Raw genomic sequence first — 20939 nt, 5'->3', positions numbered from 1 at the left:
CATAAAGTGGCAAGACAGGGTCTCCAACCTCCAGGTCCTAGAGAGGAGCGGCCTGCCTAGCATTGAAAGCCTGCTGATCCAGTGCCAGCTACGCTGGACAGGACACGTTGTCCGCATGACAGACAGCAGGATCCCGAAGATGCTCTTGTATGGCCAGCTGAAGGAAGGCCACCGCAAACTTGGAAGACCCTGCAGGCGCTTCAAGGACACCTTGAAGACAAACCTCAAAGCCTGTGGCATAGACATCGCTTCCTGGGAAACTGATGCCCTTGACCGCTCTCGCTGGAGGATGCTGTGCTCTAGTGACATAAAGACGTTTGAAAACAAGAGAACGCTGGCCATTAAGGAGAAGCATGAGCGAATGAAGCAGGGCTCAACTTCTGGAGACGTTTTCCCTTGCAACACCTGTGTGAAGTGCTGCGCATCCAGAATTGGCCTCTTCTCCCATTTGAGGACACACACTGACAGATAAGCCTGCCTGCCAACTTGTCCATCGGTCCGATGGGAGACTCCATTATACAAATCCATATGCTGATCTGTGACTTCCTATGTATGACCACTTTCCTGCATGCATGCAGGTCCCAGCTACGTACTGGACACGGCCTGCTCATCCAGCCTTCTGGCGTTGGATCAGGCGCTGCACAGCATCCGTAACGGTCACTGCGATGCTGCCATCGTGGGGGGTTCTGGTCTACTGCTCAAGCCCGGCTCTTCCTTGCAGTTTCTACAGCTGGGCATGCTGTCTCCTGATGGGAAGTGCAAGTCTTTTGATGCATCAGGTAGCTGCCTGCTTTGTGTAATGTCCACCTCTGTATGTAGAGATACTGACTGATATATTCCTGTATTGATCCCTGGTTTGTGTAATGTCCACCTCTGTATGTAGAGATACTGACTGATATATTCCTGTATTGATCCCTGGTTTGTGTAATGTCCACCTCTGTATGTAGAGATACTGACTGATATATTCCTGTATTGATCCCTGCTTTGTGTAATGTCCACCTCTGTATGTAGTGATACTGACTGATATATTCCTGTATTGATCCCTGGTTTGTGTAATTTCCACCTCTGTATGTAGAGATACTGACTGATAAGTGATATATTCCTGTATTGATCCCTGGTTTGTGTAATGTCCACCTCTGTATGTAGAGATACTGACTGATATATTCCTGTATTGATCCCTGCTTTGTGTAATGTCCACCTCTGTATGTAGAGATACTGACTGATATATTCCTGTATTGATCCCTGGTTTGTGTAATGTCCACCTCTGTATGTAGAGATACTGACTGATATATTCGTGTATTGATCCCTGGTTTGTGTAATGTCCACCTCTGTATGTAGAGATACTGACTGATATATTCCAGTATTGATCCCTGGTTTGTGTAATTTCCACCTCTGTATGTAGAGATACTGACTGATATATTCGTGTATTGATCCCTGGTTTGTGTAATGTCCACCTCTGTATGTAGGGATACTGACTGATATATTCCTGTATTGATCCCTGGTTTGTGTAATGTCCACCTCTGTATGTAGAGATACTGACTGATATATTCCTGTATTGATCCCTGCTTTGTGTAATTTCCACCTCTGTATGTAGAGATACTGACTGATATATTCGTGTATTGATCCCTGCTTTGTGTAATTTCCACCTCTGTATGTAGAGATACTGACTGATATATTCCTCTATTGATCCCTGGTTTGTGTAATTTCCACCTCTGTATGTAGAGATACTGACTGATATATTCGTGTATTGATCCCTGCTTTGTGTAATTTCCACCTCTGTATGTAGAGATACTGACTGATATATTCCTCTATTGATAAACTGATGTGAAAAGAATGTGTTCCTCGCCACTCCCCACCCCTCCTTTCACCCAAATGATTTAGTTCATTCTACCATTGACATAATTATATCTGCCAATATGCAGTATTCATCCAGTAAGTTAGTCGCTTTGCTCAGTTTCCAAAGAAAATAAATACAACAGTAAACAGCCTAATGCCAAATACGCACACACGCGCGCACATGCACACATACACTAACACATACACCCACATGCATCAGTACTTTCTCTGTCTCTGTTCCATCCGTACGCTTCCATTTCATCACAGATCATAACAGAGAGAGAGAGATGGGAAAAAGATGCCGTGTGTTTAAGATAGGCCTGTCTGCAGCTCTGGCCTGACTGGCTTGTTGCAGGGGACGGCTTCTGTCTGTCAAACAGTGGAAGAGCAGTGTTCAGTACAGTGACTATGGTGTGTTGCAGGGGACGGTGTCAAACAGTGGAAGAGCAGTGTTCAGTACAGTGACTATGGTGTGTTGCAGGGGACGGTGTCAAACAGTGGAAGAGCAGTGTTCAGTACAGTGACTATAGTGTGTTGCAGGGGACGGTGTCAAACAGTGGAAGAGCAGTGTTCAGTACAGTGACTATGGTGTGTTGCAGGGGACGGTGTCAAACAGTGGAAGAGCAGTGTTCAGTACAGTGACTATGGTGTGTTGCAGGGGACGGCTACTGTCGCAGTGAAACAGTGGGCACTGTGTTCCTGCAGAAGGCCCCGGATGCCAAGCGGGTGTATGCCACTGTGGTGCACTCTGGAACCAACGCTGACGGGAACAAGGAACGAGGTCAGGCCATGGAACATCATTTTGTGTTGAAGGAAAAATGATTGAATATCCTGTATAAGTGAGGAAAAATGATTGAATATCCTGTATAAGTGAGCACGGATGACGTCCGAGTGTTTTTCTGCATGGAACCAGTGGAAGATATTTTTGGATATATAGACATGGGACAGTCATACCTTTTGTGTTTGAATGTAGACATTAAAATTGTGTTGTGGTGTTGGTGAAGTAATGAATATATCGCCATAACAGAATGAATAATGTTGGTGTGTCACTGATGACAGGTGTGTGCCATACTGTTTGGAGACAGCAGTGTAGAAACTGTTTCTGTGTTCAGGAGAACCTAGTTCTTTCAAATCAGAAACTCACTTGACAAAGAGTTTAGAGAAACTGTTTCTGTTCAGGATAACAGAACTGTTTTAAAGAAGAATTTGACTTGACAGAGACTGTAAAAACTATTTCTGTGTTCAGAATAGCAAAGTTGATTTCAAGAAGAAAATCTCTTTATGTAGTTTGGAAACTGTTTCCAAGATTTGAATAGCAGAAACTTTTCACTTGACACAGTGTTTAGAAGCTGTTTTCACACAATGTCTTGAAACAATGTTGCCAGGAATCACGTTCCCCTCAGGAGAAGTGCAGAAGGAGCTGCTCCAACAGGTGTACTATGAGGCTGGCATCGCCCCCTCCTCTGTGGCCTACGTGGAAGCTCACGGCACTGGCACCAAGGCTGGTGACCCCCAAGAGGTCAACACCATCGCTGATGTCTTCTGTAAGGACCGTCAGGGTCCTCTGATGATTGGCTCCACCAAGTCCAACATGGGGCACCCAGAACCAGCATCAGGTGAGAAAGGGAAGCTTACATTCTCCTGCATACAAAGCATTTATCAGTTAGCAACAGCAGTTTTCATTCTGGTTCACACATGGCATTTATCAGTTAGCAACAGCAGTTTTCATTCTGGTTCACACATGGCATTTATCAGTTAGCAACAACAGATCATTCTGGTTCACACACGGCATTTATCAGTTAGGAACAACAGTTTTCATCATGGCATTTATCAGTTAGCAACAACAGATCATTCTGGTTCACACATGGCATTTATCAGTTAGCAACAACAGTTTTCATTCTGGTTCACACATGGCATTTATCAGTTAGGAACAACAGTGTTCATCATGGCATTTATCAGTTAGGAACAACAGTTTCCATTCTGGTTCACACATGGCATTTATCCGCAGGAACACAGACTGTTGGCTGATTAAAACTGAAGAAAAAAACCATCAACAAAGAAAGTAAGAAAAAAAGCAACAACAACAAAAACATCAACAAACACATTCTTTCTCAGGTTGTGTAATCTAACTTAGCACTTCATTGACTAGTTTGGCAGTGTACCTATTTCCTCTGTAGAAATCTAAGACTGCTTTGATAAAACAAAGGATGAATAACCATGAAAGCATGTGATGTGCATTGTGTGTGTGCAGGTATAGCAGCAGTGGCCAAGGTGTTGGTAGTGATGGAAGAGGGAGATGTGCATTGTGTGTGTGCAGGTATAGCAGCAGTGGCCAAGGTGTTGGTAGTGATGGAAGAGGGAGATGTGCATTGTGTGTGTGCAGGTATAGCAGCAGTGGCCAAGGTGTTGGTAGCGATGGAAGAGGGAGATGTGCATTGTGTGTGTGCAGGTATAGCAGCAGTGGCCAAGGTGTTGGTAGTGATGGAAGAGGGGGTTGATGTGCATTGTGTGTGTGCAGGTATAGCAGCAGTGACCAAGGTGTTGGTAGTGATGGAAGAGGGGGTTGATGTGCATTGTGTGTGTGCAGGTATAGCAGCAGTGGCCAAGGTGTTGGTAGCGATAGAAGAGGGGGTTGATGTGCATTGTGTGTGTGCAGGTATAGCAGCAGTGGCCAAGGTGTTGGTAGTGATGGAAGAGGGAGATGTGCATTGTGTGTGTGCAGGTATAGTGCATTGTGTGTGTGCAGGTATAGCAGCAGTGGCCAAGGTGTTGGTAGTGATGGAAGAGGGAGATGTGCATTGTGTGTGTGCAGGTATAGCAGCAGTGGCCAAGGTGTTGGTAGTGATGGAAGAGGGGGTTGATGTGCATTGTGTGTGTGCAGGTATAGCAGCAGTGGCCAAGGTGTTGGTAGTGATGGAAGAGGGGTGATGTGCATTGTGTGTGTGCAGGTATAGCAGCAGTGGCCAAGGTGTTGGTAGTGATGGAAGAGGGGTGATGTGCATTGTGTGTGTGCAGGTATAGCAGCAGTGGCCAAGGTGTTGGTAGTGATGGAAGAGGGGGTTGATGTGCATTGTGTGTGTGCAGGTATAGCAGCAGTGGCCAAGGTGTTGGTAGTGATGGAAGAGGGGAGATGTGCATTGTGTGTGTGCAGGTATAGCAGCAGTGGCCAAGGTGTTGGTAGTGATGGAAGAGGGAGATGTGCATTGTGTGTGTGCAGGTATAGCAGCAGTGGCCAAGGTGTTGGTAGTGATGGAAGAGGGAGATGTGCATTGTGTGTGTGCAGGGTATAGCCGCAGTGACCAAGGGTGTGGTAGTGATGACAAGCAGGAGATGGCCATGTTTCTGATGTTGTGCAGGTAAGCAGCTGTTTGCCAAGTTGTTTGGCTAAAAATGTGGAAAGAGGGGGTGTGCTGCAGTTGTTGTGTGTGAGGTAACGCAGGCATGGCCAAGGTGTGAAGCAGCCGATAGAAGAAACGTGTGTGCCAGTGAACTAGATGGAGCGCATGCCCACCCTGAGCCCCAAAGGGTTGTGACTATGTGGCGTAAGAGGAGAGTGTGCATGTGTGTTGATGCTGTCCACTAGCAGCAGTGGCTACAGGTGTCAGGAAAGCGTAACATGGCATTGTGCACTAGGGTCTCTGCACGGTACTAGCCGCAGTGCGTCAGAGGTGGGTGTGGTTTGATGGTTGATGAGGTGGGTGTGGTTGCATATCTGGTTTTGTCATTGGGTGGGTGTGGTTAGTCATATCTGTGTCAAGGTGGTGTGGTTGTAAATGGTTTTGTCATTGAGGTGTGTGGGTTTGTCAATGGCCAGGTTTGGGCATTGAGGAGGGTGTGTTTGTCATATCTGGTTTGTCATTGAGGTGGCTCAATCTTGGCTTGTATTGAGGTGGAGATGTTGCTATCTGGCTTTGTATTGCAGGTGGATGACGTGTCATGCTTGGTTCTTGTTATGATGCAAGAGGGAATGCTGCATTGTGGTGTCCTCAGGATCAGACAGACTTAGGTCCAGGTGTGTGTAAGGGCCATGAAAGAGGAATAGTCGATTGGTGTGTGCAGTATAGCAGCATGACCAAGGTGTTGGTAGCGATAGAAGAGGGAGATGTGCATTGTGTGTGTGCAGGTATAGCAGCAGTGGCCAAGGTGTTGGTAGTGATGGAAGAGGGGTTGATGTGCATTGTGTGTGTGCAGGTATAGCAGCAGTGGCCAAGGTGTTGGTAGCGATAGAAGAGGGTGTTGATGTGCATTGTGTGTGTGCAGTATAGCAGCAGTGGCCAAGGTGTTGGTAGCGATGGAAGAGGGGTTGATGTGCATGTGTGTGTGTGCAGGTATAGCAGCAGTGGCCAAGGTGTTGGTAGCGATAGAAGAGGGAGATGTGCATTGTGTGTGTGTGCAGGTATAGCAGCAGTGGCCAAGGTGTTGGTAGTGATGGAAGAGGGAGATGTGCATTGTGTGTGTGCAGGTATAGCAGCAGTGGCCAAGGTGTTGGTAGTGATGGAAGAGGGGGTTGATGTGCATTGTGTGTGTGCAGGTATAGCAGCAGTGACCAAGGTGTTGGTAGTGATGGAAGAGGGAGATGTGCATTGTGTGTGTGCAGGTATAGCAGCAGTGGCCAAGGTGTTGGTAGTGATGGAAGAGGGAGATGTGCATTGTGTGTGTGCAGGTATAGCAGCAGTGGCCAAGGTGTTGGTAGTGATGGAAGAGGGGGTTGATGTGCATTGTGTGTGTGCAGGTATAGCAGCAGTGGCCAAGGTGTTGGTAGTGATGGAAGAGGGAGATGTGCATTGTGTGTGTGCAGGTATAGCAGCAGTGGCCAAGGTGTTGGTAGTGATGGAAGAGGGGGTTGATGTGCATTGTGTGTGTGCAGGTATAGCAGCAGTGGCCAAGGTGTTGGTAGTGATGGAAGAGGGAGATGTGCATTGTGTGTGTGCAGGTATAGCAGCAGTGGCCAAGGTGTTGGTAGCGATGGAAGAGGGAGATGTGCATTGTGTGTGTGCAGGTATAGCAGCAGTGGCCAAGGTGTTGGTAGCGATGGAAGAGGGAGATGTGCATTGTGTGTGTGCAGGAATAGCAGCAGTGGCCAAGGTGTTGGTAGCGATGGAAGAGGGAGTGATGCCCCCCAACCTGCACTTTGACACCCCCAATCCCGACATCCCCGCCCTGCAGGACGGCCGGCTGTCTGTAGTCACCCAGTGCCAGCAGTGGCAGGGAGGCTACGCTGGCATCAACTCTTTTGGCTTTGGGGGAGCCAACGTGCATGCCCTGCTGCGGTCAGTGCTGTTGTGTGTCTGCCTGACACTCTGTGTGTGTGTGTGTGTGTGTGTGTGTGTGTGTTTTAGACAATGGATTTATTTTGTTACATAGCTAAATAATGTCAGGAGGTGCTATTGCCAGAATCAGTGAGGCGTTGAACTTGTGACCCAGTGTTCACCAGTGATCAGAGTGAGGCCTCTTTCACTTCTCACCTTTGTGTATAATGTCTAACACAAATAAAATCATCAGAAAATGTTTCAGTCCCTTGATAATGGAAGTTACAATGTTCTTGGATGTTGATGCCAGTGTACATGCCTTGTTTACCACATTGTATATGATTTCTAGACTAAAAACAAGCTGTGCAGAACAGCAGAGGAGGTAGCTGCTGTCCTGACTGTCTGGGTTAGAATTTGATGATAGTGGAGAGTAACTTGACCGAGGTGCATTCCCACTTTCCCGGCCAAGAGGGCTGTAAGGCAACAGCAGCCACCAGATAGAAAACAGCCCCCCAAAGAAAACGCTGTGTGTCCAGATCGAACCAGAAGGAGCGGCAGTGCCCCCACCCTGACGCCGCCAGCCGCCGCTTGCTGACCTACTGTGGTCGTACAGAGGAGAGTGTGCAGCGTGTGTTGGATGCTGTCCACACTCATGGCCAGCACGTGGAGCTACAGGCACTGCTGCAGGAAAGTGCTAACATGCCCACCTCCTCTCACCCCTACCGGGGATTCACCATCCTCAACGGACACCCTGATGCCCGCGCTGACGTCATTGAGGTGGGTGTGGTTTGTCATATCCTGGTTTTGTCATTGAGGTGGGTGTGGTTTGTCATATCCTGGTTTTGTCATTGAGGTGGGTGTGGTTTGTCATATCCTGGTTTTGTCATTGAGGTGGGTGACGTTTGTCACATCTTGGCTTTGTCATTGAGGTGGATGATGTTTGCCATATCCTGGCTTTGTCATTGAGGTGGATGACGTTTGTCATATCTTGGCTTCCTCTATTAACCCCTTGACTGCTACTGACGGGAATGCTCATCAATAAGGGGCTGTCACCTCACTGAGATCAGACAGAACTTACAGGTCAGGATGTCAGTGAAGGGCTGTCACCTCACTGAGATCAGACCGAACTTACAGGTCAGGATGTCAGTGAAGGGCTGTCACCTCACTGAGATCAGACAGAACTTACAGGTCAGGATGTCAGTGAAGGGCTGTCACCTCACTGAGATCAGACAGAACTTACAGGTCAGGATGTCAGTGAAGGGCTGTCACCTCACTAAGACCGAACTTACAGGTCAGGATGTCAGTGAAGGGATGTCACCTCACTGAGATCAGATAGACTTTACAGGTCAGGATGTCAGTGAAGGGATGTCACCTCACTGAAATCAGACAGAACTTACAGGTCAGGATGTCAGTGAAGGGCTGTCACCTCACTGAGATCAGACAGAACTTACAGGTCAGGATGTCAGTGAAGGGCTGTCACCTCACTGAGATCAGACAGAACTTACAGGTCAGGATGTCAGTGAAGGGCTGTCACCTCACTGAGATCAGACCGAACTTACAGGTCAGGATGTCAGTGAAGGGCTGTCACCTCACTGAGATAAGACTGAACTTACAGGTCAGGATGTCAGTGAAGGAATGTCACCTCACTGAGATCAGATAGACTTTACAGGTCAGGATGTCAGTGAAGGGCTGTCACCTCACTGAAATCAGACAGAACTTACAGGTCAGGATGTCAGTGAAGGGCTGTCACCTCACTGAGATCAGACAGAACTTACAGGTCAGGATGTCAGTGAAGGGATGTTACAGGTCAGGATGTCAGTGAAGGGCTGTCACCTCACTGAGATAAGACCGAACTTACAGGTCAGGATGTCAGTGAAGGGATGTCACCTCACTGAGATCAGATAGACTTTACAGGTCAGGATGTCAGTGAAGGGCTGTCACCTCACTGAAATCAGACTGAACTTACAGGTCAGGATGTCAGTGAAGGGCTGTCACCTCACTGAGATCAGACAGAACTTACAGGTCAGGATGTCAGTGAAGGGCTGTCACCTCACTGAGATCAGACAGAACTTACAGGTCAGGATGTCGGTGAAGGGCTGTCACCTCACTGAGATCAGACCGAACTTACAGGTCAGGATGTCAGTGAAGGGCTGTCACCTCATTGAGATCAGACAGAACTTACAGGTCAGGATGTCAGTGAAGCGCTGTCACCTCACTGAGATCAGACAGAACTTACAGGTCAGGATGTCAGTGAAGGGCTGTCACCTCACTGAGATCAGACAGAACTTACAGGTCAGGATGTCAGTGAAGGGCTGTCACCTCACTGAGATCAGACAGAACTTACAGGTCAGGATGTCAGTGAAGGGCTGTCACCTCACTGAGATCAGACAGAACTTACAGGTCAGGATGTCAGTGAAGGGCTGTCACCTCACTGAGATAAGACCGAACTTACAGGTCAGGATGTCAGTGAAGGGATGTCACCTCACTGAGATCAGATAGACTTTACAGGTCAGGATGTCAGTGAAGGGATGTCACCTCACTGAAATCAGACAGAACTTACAGGTCAGGATGTCAGTGAAGGGCTGTCACCTCACTGAGATCAGACAGAACTTACAGGTCAGGATGTCAGTGAAGGGCTGTCACCTCACTGAGATCAGACAGAACTTACAGGTCAGGATGTCAGTGAAGGGATGTCACCTCACTGAGATCAGACCGAACTTACAGGTCAGGATGTCAGTGAAGGGCTGTCACCTCACTGAGATAAGACTGAACTTACAGGTCAGGATGTCAGTGAAGGGATGTCACCTCACTGAGATCAGATAGACTTTACAGGTCAGGATGTCAGTGAAGGGCTGTCACCTCACTGAAATCAGACAGAACTTACAGGTCAGGATGTCAGTGAAGGGCTGTCACCTCACTGAGATCAGACAGAACTTACAGGTCAGGATGTCAGTGAAGGGATGTTACAGGTCAGGATGTCAGTGAAGGGCTGTCACCTCACTGAGATAAGACCGAACTTACAGGTCAGGATGTCAGTGAAGGGATGTCACCTCACTGAGATCAGATAGACTTTACAGGTCAGGATGTCAGTGAAGGGCTGTCACCTCACTGAAATCAGACCGAACTTACAGGTCAGGATGTCAGTGAAGGGATGTCACTTCACTGAGATCAGACAGAACTTACAGGTCAGGATGTCAGTGAAGGGCTGTCACCTCACTGAGATCAGACAGAACTTACAGGTCAGGATGTCAGTGAAGGGCTGTCACCTCACTGAGATCAGACAGAACTTACAGGTCAGGATGTCAGTGAAGGGCTGTCACCTCACTGAGATCAGACAGAACTTACAGGTCAGGATGTCAGTGAAGGGCTGTCACCTCACTGAGATCAGATAGACTTTACAGGTCAGGATGTCAGTGAAGGGCTGTCACCTCACTGAGATCAGATAGACTTTACAGGTCAGGATGTCAGTGAAGGGCTGTCACCTCACTGAGATCAGACCGAACTTACAGGTCAGGATGTCAGTGAAGGGCTGTCACCTCACTGAGATCAGATAGACTTTACAGGTCAGGATGTCAGTGAAGGGCTGTCACCTCACTGAGATCAGATAGACTTTACAGGTCAGGATGTCAGTGAAGGGCTGACCTCCTTGTAGTTTTCATGTGCTCTTTTCGTTATTCCTCCAGCAGCTTTTGAATGAGGTTCTATGAACTAGTGTATCACTTTCAGTGCTTTTTTGATTTACCCCCAAGTTAATGATGTAATCGTGACTGGCTTCTTTAGGGATGACACACCAAGTTGCTTTTTCCTTACAATTCAGTTCAGTTTAAAAACCTGAAAGTATACAGGTGAGTTATCTAAAAAAAAAAAAAAAAAAAAAAAAAAAAGTCTCACACCTTTGACCTTAACTGAAAATTCTGCCATTGTGATGACAGAAATGTGAGGACGGGCGCCCCGTGTGGTTCGTGTGTTCGGGCATGGGCACACAGTGGGCGGGCATGTGCAAAAGCATGATGGAACTGCCGGTCTTCAAACAGTCCATCTTGAAGGCTGACGCTGTGCTGAAAACGGTCAGCTTCAACCTGTACAACATGCTGATGACTGCTGATGACAAGACGTTTGATGATCCTGTCAACTCCTTCACAGGCATTGTGGCCTCACAGGTTGGTTACACTTGGTGTGTATTTGTGTGTTTTACTTTAGTCTGGTTAACTTCAGGACAGGTTGGTTACATCTGGTGTGTATTTGTGTGATTTACTTCAGTCTGGTTAACTTCAGTACATGTTGGTTACATCTGGTGTGTATTTGTGTGTTTTACTTCAGTCTGGTTAACTTCAGTACAGGTTGGTTACATCTGGTGTGTATTTGTGTGTTTTACTTCAGTCTGGTTGACTACAGGTTGGTTACATCTGGTGTGTATTTGTGTGTTTTACTTCAGTGTGGTTAACTTCAGTACAGGTTGGTTACATCTGGTGTGTATTTGTGTGTTTTACTTCAGTGTGGTTAACTTCAGTACAGGTTGGTTACATCTGGTGTGTATTTGTGTGTTTTACTTCAGTCTGGTTAACTTCAGGACAGGTTGGTTACATCTGGTGTGTATTGTGTGTTTTACTTCAGTCTGGTTAACTTCAGTACAGGTTGGTTACATCTGGTGTGTATTTGTGTGTTTTACTTCAGTCTGGTTGACTACAGGTTGGTTACATCTGGTGTGTATTTGTGTGTTTTACTTCAGTCTGGTTAACTTCAGTACAGGTTGGTTACATCTGGTGTGTATTTGTGTGTTTTACTTCAGTGTGGTTAACTTCAGTACAGGTTGGTTACATCTGGTGTGTATTTGTGTGTTTTACTTCAGTGTGGTTAACTTCAGGACAGGTTGGTTACATCTGGTGTGTATTGTGTGTTTTACTTCAGTCTGGTTAACTTCAGTACAGGTTGGTTACATCTGGTGTGTATTTGTGTGTTTTACTTCAGTCTGGTTGACTACAGGTTGGTTACATCTGGTGTGTATTTGTGTGTTTTACTTCAGTCTGGTTAACTTCAGTACAGGTTGGTTACATCTGGTGTGTATTTGTGTGTTTTACTTCAGTCTGGTTAACTTCAGTACAGGTTGGTTACATCTGGTGTGTATTTGTGTGTTTTACTTCAGTGTGGTTAACTTCAGGACAGGTTGGTTACATCTGGTGTGTATTTGTGTGTTTTACTTCAGTGTGGTTAACTTCAGTACAGGTTGGTTACATCTGGTGTGTATTTGTGTGTTTTACTTCAGTGTGGTTAACTTCAGTACAGGTTGGTTACATCTGGTGTGTATTTGTGTGTTTTACTTCAGTCTGGTTGACTTCAGTACAGGTTGGTTACATCTGGTGTGTATTTGTGTGTTTTACTTCAGTCTGGTTAACTTCAGGACAGGTTGGTTACATCTGGTGTGTATTTGTGTGTTTTACTTCAGTCTGGTTGACTTCAGGTTGGTTACATCTGTTGTGTATTTGTGTGTTTTACTTCAGTCTGGTTAACTTCAGTACAGGTTGGTTATATCTGGTGTGTATTTGTGTGTTTTACTTCAGTGTGGTTAACTTCAGTACAGGTTGGTTACATCTGGTGTGTATTTGTGTGTTTTACTTCAGTGTGGTTAACTTCAGGACAGGTTGGTTACATCTGGTGTGTATTTGTGTGTTTTACTTCAGTCTGGTTAACTTCAGTACAGGTTGGTTACATCTGGTGTGTATTTGTGTGTTTTACTTCAGTCTGGTTGATTTTAATCAGATGAGAAGCCGCCTTGTTGTCCACAAATACATATGAAAAGATACACAGTCAAACAAACATATTTAACTGCACTGAGTGCCCACACAACACAAACAACTAAGAAATCTAAATGCTATAATATTGATCTGCAATATTTAAGACTTATTTTGTTCTCAACAACAGTTTCTGATCCATTATAAACAAAAGCAGTTTGAGTGAACCTTTGATTTGTGATGAAACACAATCTTGAGAAACTAGTGGAATAGAAATAGTTTACGTCACGCCTCAGCAGTTCACAGTTAAATGTTAAGACTACTGTTCACTTTGCAGGTTGCACTGATTGACATACTGACTCTGCTGAACATTCGTCCTGACGGCATTCTGGGTCACTCCACGGGGGAGATTGCCTGTGGATACGCTGATGGCTGCATGACCTTTGAAGAAACGATTCTGTGTGCGTACTGGAGGGGCAAGTGTGTCCGGGACGGAAAGCTTCCTGAAGGAGCCATGGCCGCTGTGGGTGAGTGGCTTTTTCTTTTCTTCTTTGTTTCACCCCAACACTCCAGTTCCAGGGCTGTGCATGCTGAGAATGTTCTTTTTGTCATTAGCAACCAAATCTTGACATGATCATGAGATGATTAATGTGTTTATTTGATTTTCTGCATTTGACCTTCTACACGTGAGGGGATTATGGTACTGACAGGTGTGCACATATATTGAAGAGGAAGATTGGAAAGATCTCCACCCTTAACTTACCAGGCACCAGTACTGGAATCAAACCTTGCTTTATTAACCATTGTTTGGCTGTCGCTCATACTATGTAAACACATTTGTATTACATGTCCCGTCTGAAGTAACAGCACACACAAAGAAAAACAAAAAGATATTTTCTTTATAGGAAAAGCTAGCTTGACCCTTCTTAAAGTTAAAATGAAGACATGAATACATCAAGACAAAAAACCAAACCAAAAAGCCCACCAAAACACACCTGTGTTGAAAAAGCCATGTGTGTTCAGGACTGACGTGGGAGGAAGCCAAAGCTCAGTGCCCCCCAGGTGTGACCCCAGCCTGTCACAACGCTGAAGAAACGGTGACCATCTCAGGACCCAAGGATGCTGTCAATGCCTTTGTGGAGAAACTGAAGGAAGAGAAGGTGTTTGTTCGTGCTGTCAACACTGGCGGCATCGCTTTCCACTCCAAGGCCATGGAAGTTGTGGGTCCTGAGTTCAGGAAGAAACTGGAACAGGTCAGCACTGCTTCATGCATGCTGCATACAAAGAGATCAGCAGGAATGAAATACTTTGGATATGCTTTAAGCTCTGAAATCTGATCAAGCAGGTATTTTGTCATTCTGGGGAATAATTTTGTACCTTTTTTAAAGACAGTAAACTGTCGGCAACAAAAATGTTTGCCAATTTGATGTATTAATGCTGTATGATCCATTAACTACTGAGTCACTTGTTGTTGTGATACACTGTCTTGTCCTCAATCTGTAAAATGAAAATGATGATGTATTAATGCTGTATGACCCATTAACTACTGAGTCACTTGTTGTTGTGATACACTGTCTTGTCCTCAATCTGTAAAATGAAAATGATGATGTATTAATGCTGTATGACCCATTAACTACTGAGTCACTTGTTGTTGTGATACACTATCTTGTCCTCAATTTGTAAAATGAAAAGATGATGTATTAATGCTGTATGTTCCATTAACTACTGAGTCACTTGTTGTTGTGATATACTATCTTGTCCTCAATTTGTAAAATGAAAATGATGATGTATTAATGCTGTATGTTCCATTAACTACTGAGTCACTTATTGTTGTGATATCACTAAACTCAATGATGTTCAAAAGAAAACGGACGTGTGTGAACTCCATCCTTGTTCTCAGATCCTGCTGAAACCTCGCCCCCGGTCCCCACGCTGGATCAGTACCTCTGTGACCCAGACCCAGTTAGACAGTGGGGTGGGAAGGGTGGCCGGCCCTGACTACCACGTCAACAACATGGTGTCTCCAGTGCTGTTCCAGGAGGGACTGAGGCAGGTGCCCAGCAAGGCTCTGCTGATAGAGATCGCCCCACACTGCCTGCTGCAGGCCATTTTGAAGAGGAGTGTGCGGCAGGCCTGTTGTGTGGGCCTGATGAAGAAAGGCACCGACAATGTGTCTTTCTTTCTCTCCGCCCTGGGAAGGTGAGCTCTGCACACACACACACACACACACATCACACACACACACACATATCACATCACACACATCGCACACATCACACACATCACACACACACATCACACACACACACACACACATCACATCACATCACACACATCGCACACATCACACACATCACACACACACATCACACACACACACACACACACACACACACACACACACACACAGATGGAGGGATGGGTATGTCCTCATTTCTTTGAAAGGAAATCAGCATGTTGTGGACATATCTGGTAGTGCAACAAGGTTTGTTAATACATGCTCATGCAGAAATCAGGATTTGTTAATTGGTAAAAACTGTCCATCAACACCAAGAAACATACACACAAATGCAGATGTAGTTATGCACTCAGTTAGTAGAAGTGTCCATTAGATGTAAGAACACACACTTCGAGCACTTGTTGATCCAACAAAACGTTTTGCAGCACTCAGTCTATCTCTTTCCAAAACCCACCCTTCTCACACATTCATACACGAAAACTCCAGTTGTACATGGTTGACCACATACAGGTGTTATGTGAACGGAGTGTGCCTGAACCCCATGAAGCTGCTGAGTCCTGTCAGCTTCCCGGTGCCCCGAGGAACCCCTATGATCTCCCCACTGCTGGGCTGGGATCACGCCAACAGCTGGGCTGTGCCCAAAGCTGACGACTTCCGCAGGGCTGGCTCCCACAGCTTGAACGATGCCAAGTTTGAGATCAGCATTGCCCCGGACTCTGAGGACAACTACATGGAAGGTTGGATGTGCTTTGAGTCTCAGTGATGCGCTGACTTACATCTGTGTTTTGTTTGTTTGTTTTGTTTACTTTGTGTCAGTTATGCCTGTACAGATTTGCTAAACGTGTCCATTAGAAAGTTAAACAGACCCACAGGAAGTGCAACCAGTGAAGCCACTGGGCAGTCTTTCTTTGCAGACCCACAGGAAGTGTAAGAAGTGAAGACACTGGGCAGTCTTTCTTTGCAGACCCACAGGAAGTGCAACCAGTGAAGACACTGGGCAGTCTTTCTTTGCAGACCCACAGGAAGTGCAACCAGTGAAGACACTGGGCAGTCTTTCTTTGCAGACCCACAGGAAGTGTAAGAAGTGAAGACACTGGGCAGTCTTTCTTTGCAGTATAAAGTGCCAGATCCATTGCTTTTTTTTTTTCTTTTTCTGGCAGCCATGTTTTGGTTGTCTGTCCTGTGTTTGAAGGTGGGTCTCTTCCCACAATGAAGTTTTGGGACTTCTTGAAGTGATGGGGCAGACATGATTTGTTTCTGATGTACTCTGTTATGGTTCAGTAATGAACCACTTGTTATTGCTTCTTGTTAAGAATAACTTTATTATCTCCAACTGGAGAAATTTGGTCAGGTGCATTATCACAACATAGACAAGTAAACAACATGGGGAACACAAATGTAAAAGTCAACAACAGCTTTTACGAATATTATGAAGACACAGATGTAAAAAATACCACATACACCGTTTGATACATACATCCACACACTGCAGGTAATAACTAGTATTCTTAATGTAAAAACAGAAAGAATTAAGAAACATTATTTTGAATATTGTTGTACAGCTTTTGCCTCTTGTTGTACAGCTGTTGCCTCTTGTACTTGTTGTACAGCTGTTGCCTCTTGTTGTACAGCTGTTGCCTCTTGTACTTGTTGTACAGCTGTTGCTTCTTGTTGTACAGCTGTTGTATTTGTTGTACAGCTGTTGCCTCTTGTTGTACAGCTGTTGCCTCTTGTTGTACAGCTGTTGTACTTGTTGTACAGCTGTTGTACTTGTTGTACAGCTGTTGTACTTGTTGTACAGCTGCACTAAGGCTCCTATCACAGTCCAGCAGCCTAGGAGCTGCAGATGCCAAGTCTCCCTGGGAGGATAAGCTTTGTAGTTTGTATGTGGGGGGTTGGGGCTAGCCAAGGGGGGGGATTCTTGTAGTATGTATGTGGGGGGTTGGGGCTAGCCAAGGGGGTGGATTCTTGTAGTTTGTATGTGGGGGATTGCGGCTAGCCAAGGAGGGTGGATTCTTGTAGTTTGTATGTGGGGGGTTGGGGCTAGCCAAGGGGGGTGGATTCTTGTAGTTTGTATGTGGGGGGTTGGGGCTAGCCAAGGAGGGTGGATTCTTGTAGTTTGTATGTGGGTGGGTGGGGCTAGCCAAGGGGGGTGGATTCTTGTAGTGTTTATGTGGGGGTTGGGGCTAGCCAAGGGGGGGGGGGGTGGATTCTTGTAGTTTGTGTATGTGGGGTTTGGGGCTAGCCAAGGGGGTGGATTCTTGTAGTTTGTATGTGGTGGTTGGGGCTAGCCAAGGGGGTGGATTCTTGTAGTTTGTGTATGTGGGGTTTGGGGCTAGACAAGGGGTGGGAGGGGGGGGGGAGGGGGGATTCTTGTAGTTTGTATGTGGGGGGTTGGGGCTAGCCAAGGGGGGTGGATTCTTGTAGTTTGTATGTGGGGGGTTGGGGCTAGCCAAAGGGGGGTGGATTCTTGTAGTTTGGAGAGGAAAGGATAAGAGACTGTGCTTACATATCCTTTTGGGCATGCACAAGTGCATACTGTGAGGAAAAAATGTGTTGTGAGAAATCATGAAGCAGTTCATTTATCTGCTAGGAGTGGATTGTGGATCAAAAGCAAGAAAAAGATTACAAAAATAATTGTAATCATAGGAAATAGTTGTGACATAACTTTACAAGAAGGCAAGTAATTTGTATTTATACTGATATGGAAGAATGACACCAAGTTTGCTTCATTCTATTTGTAATAGCCTGACGTTGAAGATCTCTTCCTCCCTTCCTTTTAACTCACTCCCGAAGAATAGTTCTCTCCCTTGCTTTTCCCTACAGCTGACCCATTTGTTTGGGTTCGGAAAAAAATCACAAAAAATACAAAACATAAAGTAACTAAATGAAACTGACTGTACTTGACCCACTGACCCCTCTCCTCACGTCGTGTGAATGCCCACCCCACTCCCTCTTCACTGCTCTCAGAAGCTGAGTCACTATCAGTGACTTCTTGCTGGAAGTTTTGGAAGTTTTCTCCACCGCATACACTTTATTCAACGTCTTCATCATCCTTGTCGATGTCGAAACCTTCAGTTTGAAGCATTTCAGTCACTTCAGCAGCGGTGAAAGCCGCTGTCGTGATCTAGTTTGCTCCAAAAATTTCCACTCGTATTGCCTGTGATGCCATTTTCAATACATATGCAGATTAGCTTGTCATGTGGGGTCCTGAACTCGCTGGCTCGCTGTGGAGTGTGTTGGTTATGAAATCTCATGAAGAAACTTTCCATTTGACCCTTGACATGTTCGCAATGCCCAGTGTAGCTGCAATTGTTATGCTACCCCATGAGGAAAACGTGGACAAATTTTTAATTGTCGAAAATGCTATAGCGTTCCATCATCCGGAACGCTACCTTATGTCAGGAACGCTATAGCGTTCCTTCGTCCGAAGTGAGTTAATTGTGACAGATAATACCTTGATTCTTTGACAACACTTCCTCGTCCCTCCCTGTTAATGTGACAGATAATACCTTGATTCTTTGACAACACTTCCTCCTCCCTCCCTCCCTGTTAATGTGACAGATAATACCTTGATTCTTTGACAACACTTCCTCCTCCCTCCCTGTTAATGTGACAGATAATACCTTGATTCTTTGACAACAGTTTCATCTTTAGATTTGGCTGCATTCACAGCTCTCCTGAAAGTGTATCACATATACATGTAGTTTTTCACCACCCAGGTATCAAGACAGTGGACTGTTTTGTTGACACCCAGGTCACAAGATTGATGGACGAGTGCTGTTCCCAGCAGCAGGCTACTTGGTGCTGGCATGGAAGACTCTGGCCCGTCAGAAAGGCACTGTGTATAGGCAGCTGCCTGTCGTCTTCCACAACGTGTGCATTCATCGTGCCACCATCATGCCTCATGCAGGTCAGGACAGCATGCAGAAGTCATTCCCTTCAGTATAATTTGTGAGTGCGTGCATGGCTAAGAGAGCATAATGGTTGAATTCAAAGGTTCCTATCAACTCATGTTGCTTTTAGCCCAGCTGACTGTAAAGGAGCCACTTCAGGTTCTTTTTTGTAACTAGTATTGCTCTGAAGTGGAACTTTATTTGTTATTCCTTGAAATTCGGTTTTTTGGTTCTTGATCAGTTTTATTGTTCCACATGTTCATCAGCTGTCATGATGAATCTTTAAAGAAAAAATGAAATGCTATTCTTGTGACATGTTCACTGTGTGAATGTTTTTCACAAAAGTGTAAGTCAAGTGTGTGTGTAGATGTGTCTTTGTCTTTGTGTGTGTGTGTGTGTCTGTGTCTGTGTGAGTGTGTGTGTAAGTCTCTGAACAAACTGGTGACTGTTTCATGTTCAGTGACGTTTCACTGCAGTGTGAACAAACTGGTGACTGTTTCATGTTCAGTGACGTTTCACTGCAGTGTGAACAAACTGGTGACTGTTTCATGTTCAGTGACGTTTCACTGCAGTGTGAACAAACTGGTGACTGTTTCATGTTCAGTGACGTTTCACTGCAGTGTGAACAAACTGGTGACTGTTTCATGTTCAGTGACGTTTCACTGCAGTGTGAACAAACTGGTGACTGTTTCACGTTCAGTGACGTTTCACTGCAGTGTGAACAAACTGGTGACTGTTTCAGGTTCAGTGACGTTTCACTGCAGTGTGAACAAACTGGTGACTGTTTCAGGTTCAGTGACGTTTCACTGCAGTGTGATGGACGTGACTGGGGACTTTGAGATCACAGAAAGTGGGGGTCTGGTGGCCAGCGGAAACATCTCTGTGGCTGCCGATCCCGTCATTCCCAGCTTGCCCACTTCCACCACTTCTGGAAACACTGAAGACCAGGACTTCCAACTGACCACTGCTGACATCTACAAGGAACTCCGTTTGCGAGGTTACGACTATGGGCCGACTTTCCAGGGGATTCTGAGCTCTACCATTTCAGGTACTGAACTCTGAAGGATTGACTGTTATGGGCCGACTTTCCAGGGGATTCTGAGCTCTACCATTTCAGGTGCTAAACTCTGAAGGATTGACTGTTATGAGCCGACTTTCCAGGTGATTCTGAGCTCTACCATTTCAGGTGCTAAACTCTGAAGGATTGACTGTTATGAGCCGATGTTGCAGGGCATTCTGAGCTCTACCATTTCAGGTACTGAACTCTGAAGGATTGACTGTTATGAGCCGACTTTCCAGGGGATTCTGAGCTCTACCATTTCAGGTACTGAACTCTGAAGGATTGATTCTTATGGGCCAACGTTCCAGGGCATTCTGAACGCCACAATGTCCAGTGCATATGTTATATTGCTTCGTTTTTTTGTTGTTGTTCTTTTTGTGTTTGTTTTTTGGTGTGTTTTTTGTGTGTGTCGGGTGAGAGGGGATTTATTTATTTATTTATTTATTTTTTAAACTTACCAGTTACTACAAGCTATACTTTCATGGCAATGATATGATTTATATTTTTGTTTTTACATGCTTTCAGTGTTTTGGAGAAATTATTTCAGTTAAATCCTGTATGGCACGCACACACACACACTCACACAACACACACTCAGTGTTTTTGAATGGAAGTATTTTCACTTCGCAAAGAGATATCTCGCTAAAGAATGACTGCAATTGAAATTAATTGAATTATAGGTTCAACCAAATGCACAGTGGTTTCTGTTATGTATTTTGAAATCGACCATCAAGCTGATTTTAGTTCAGTACTAACCACTGTGCATTTGGTCCGAATACTGCTCTGCTCATGTGAATGTCATCGTTACAGCTGACGGTTGTGGGTTGCTTTGGTTGAGGATTGGCACAACTAAGAAAACAATTCGTCGTGTCAGTTCAGCCCGCCTAATGAATGACGTCGTCTTCTCCACGTCCTGTCTGGACCTTGGTG

At 45.5% G+C, this 20939-nt stretch overlaps 1 protein-coding gene across 3 annotated transcripts in view; it reads left to right on the top strand.

Moving 5' to 3' along the window:
- The window catches only part of LOC143292346 (fatty acid synthase-like), a 75578-nt gene that overhangs the window by 11008 nt on the left and 43631 nt on the right, over positions 1 to 20939 (top strand). For 2 of the 3 annotated variants that reach the window (XM_076602537.1, XM_076602535.1), the window contains exons 5-16: positions 579 to 779; positions 2495 to 2617; positions 3222 to 3452; positions 6902 to 7106; positions 7622 to 7862; positions 11018 to 11245; positions 13152 to 13341; positions 13838 to 14067; positions 14715 to 15013; positions 15564 to 15790; positions 18811 to 18966; positions 19740 to 19997. In XM_076602537.1, coding sequence (XP_076458652.1) covers positions 579 to 779; positions 2495 to 2617; positions 3222 to 3452; positions 6902 to 7106; positions 7622 to 7862; positions 11018 to 11245; positions 13152 to 13341; positions 13838 to 14067; positions 14715 to 15013; positions 15564 to 15790; positions 18811 to 18966; positions 19740 to 19997 — 2589 coding nt within the window. Of the gene's footprint in view, positions 1 to 578; positions 780 to 2494; positions 2618 to 3221; positions 3453 to 6367; positions 6388 to 6901; positions 7107 to 7621; positions 7863 to 11017; positions 11246 to 13151; positions 13342 to 13837; positions 14068 to 14714; positions 15014 to 15563; positions 15791 to 18810; positions 18967 to 19739; positions 19998 to 20939 lie in introns of all 3 variants that reach the window. The other variant, XM_076602536.1, reaches the window with a different exon arrangement.

Source organism: Babylonia areolata, chromosome 18 (genome assembly GCF_041734735.1).
Source record: "Babylonia areolata isolate BAREFJ2019XMU chromosome 18, ASM4173473v1, whole genome shotgun sequence".
Taxonomy (NCBI): Eukaryota; Metazoa; Mollusca; class Gastropoda; order Neogastropoda; family Buccinidae; genus Babylonia; species Babylonia areolata.
The sequence above is the reverse complement of the archived record's forward strand: the minus strand, read 5'-3'. Positions and strand labels throughout refer to the sequence as shown.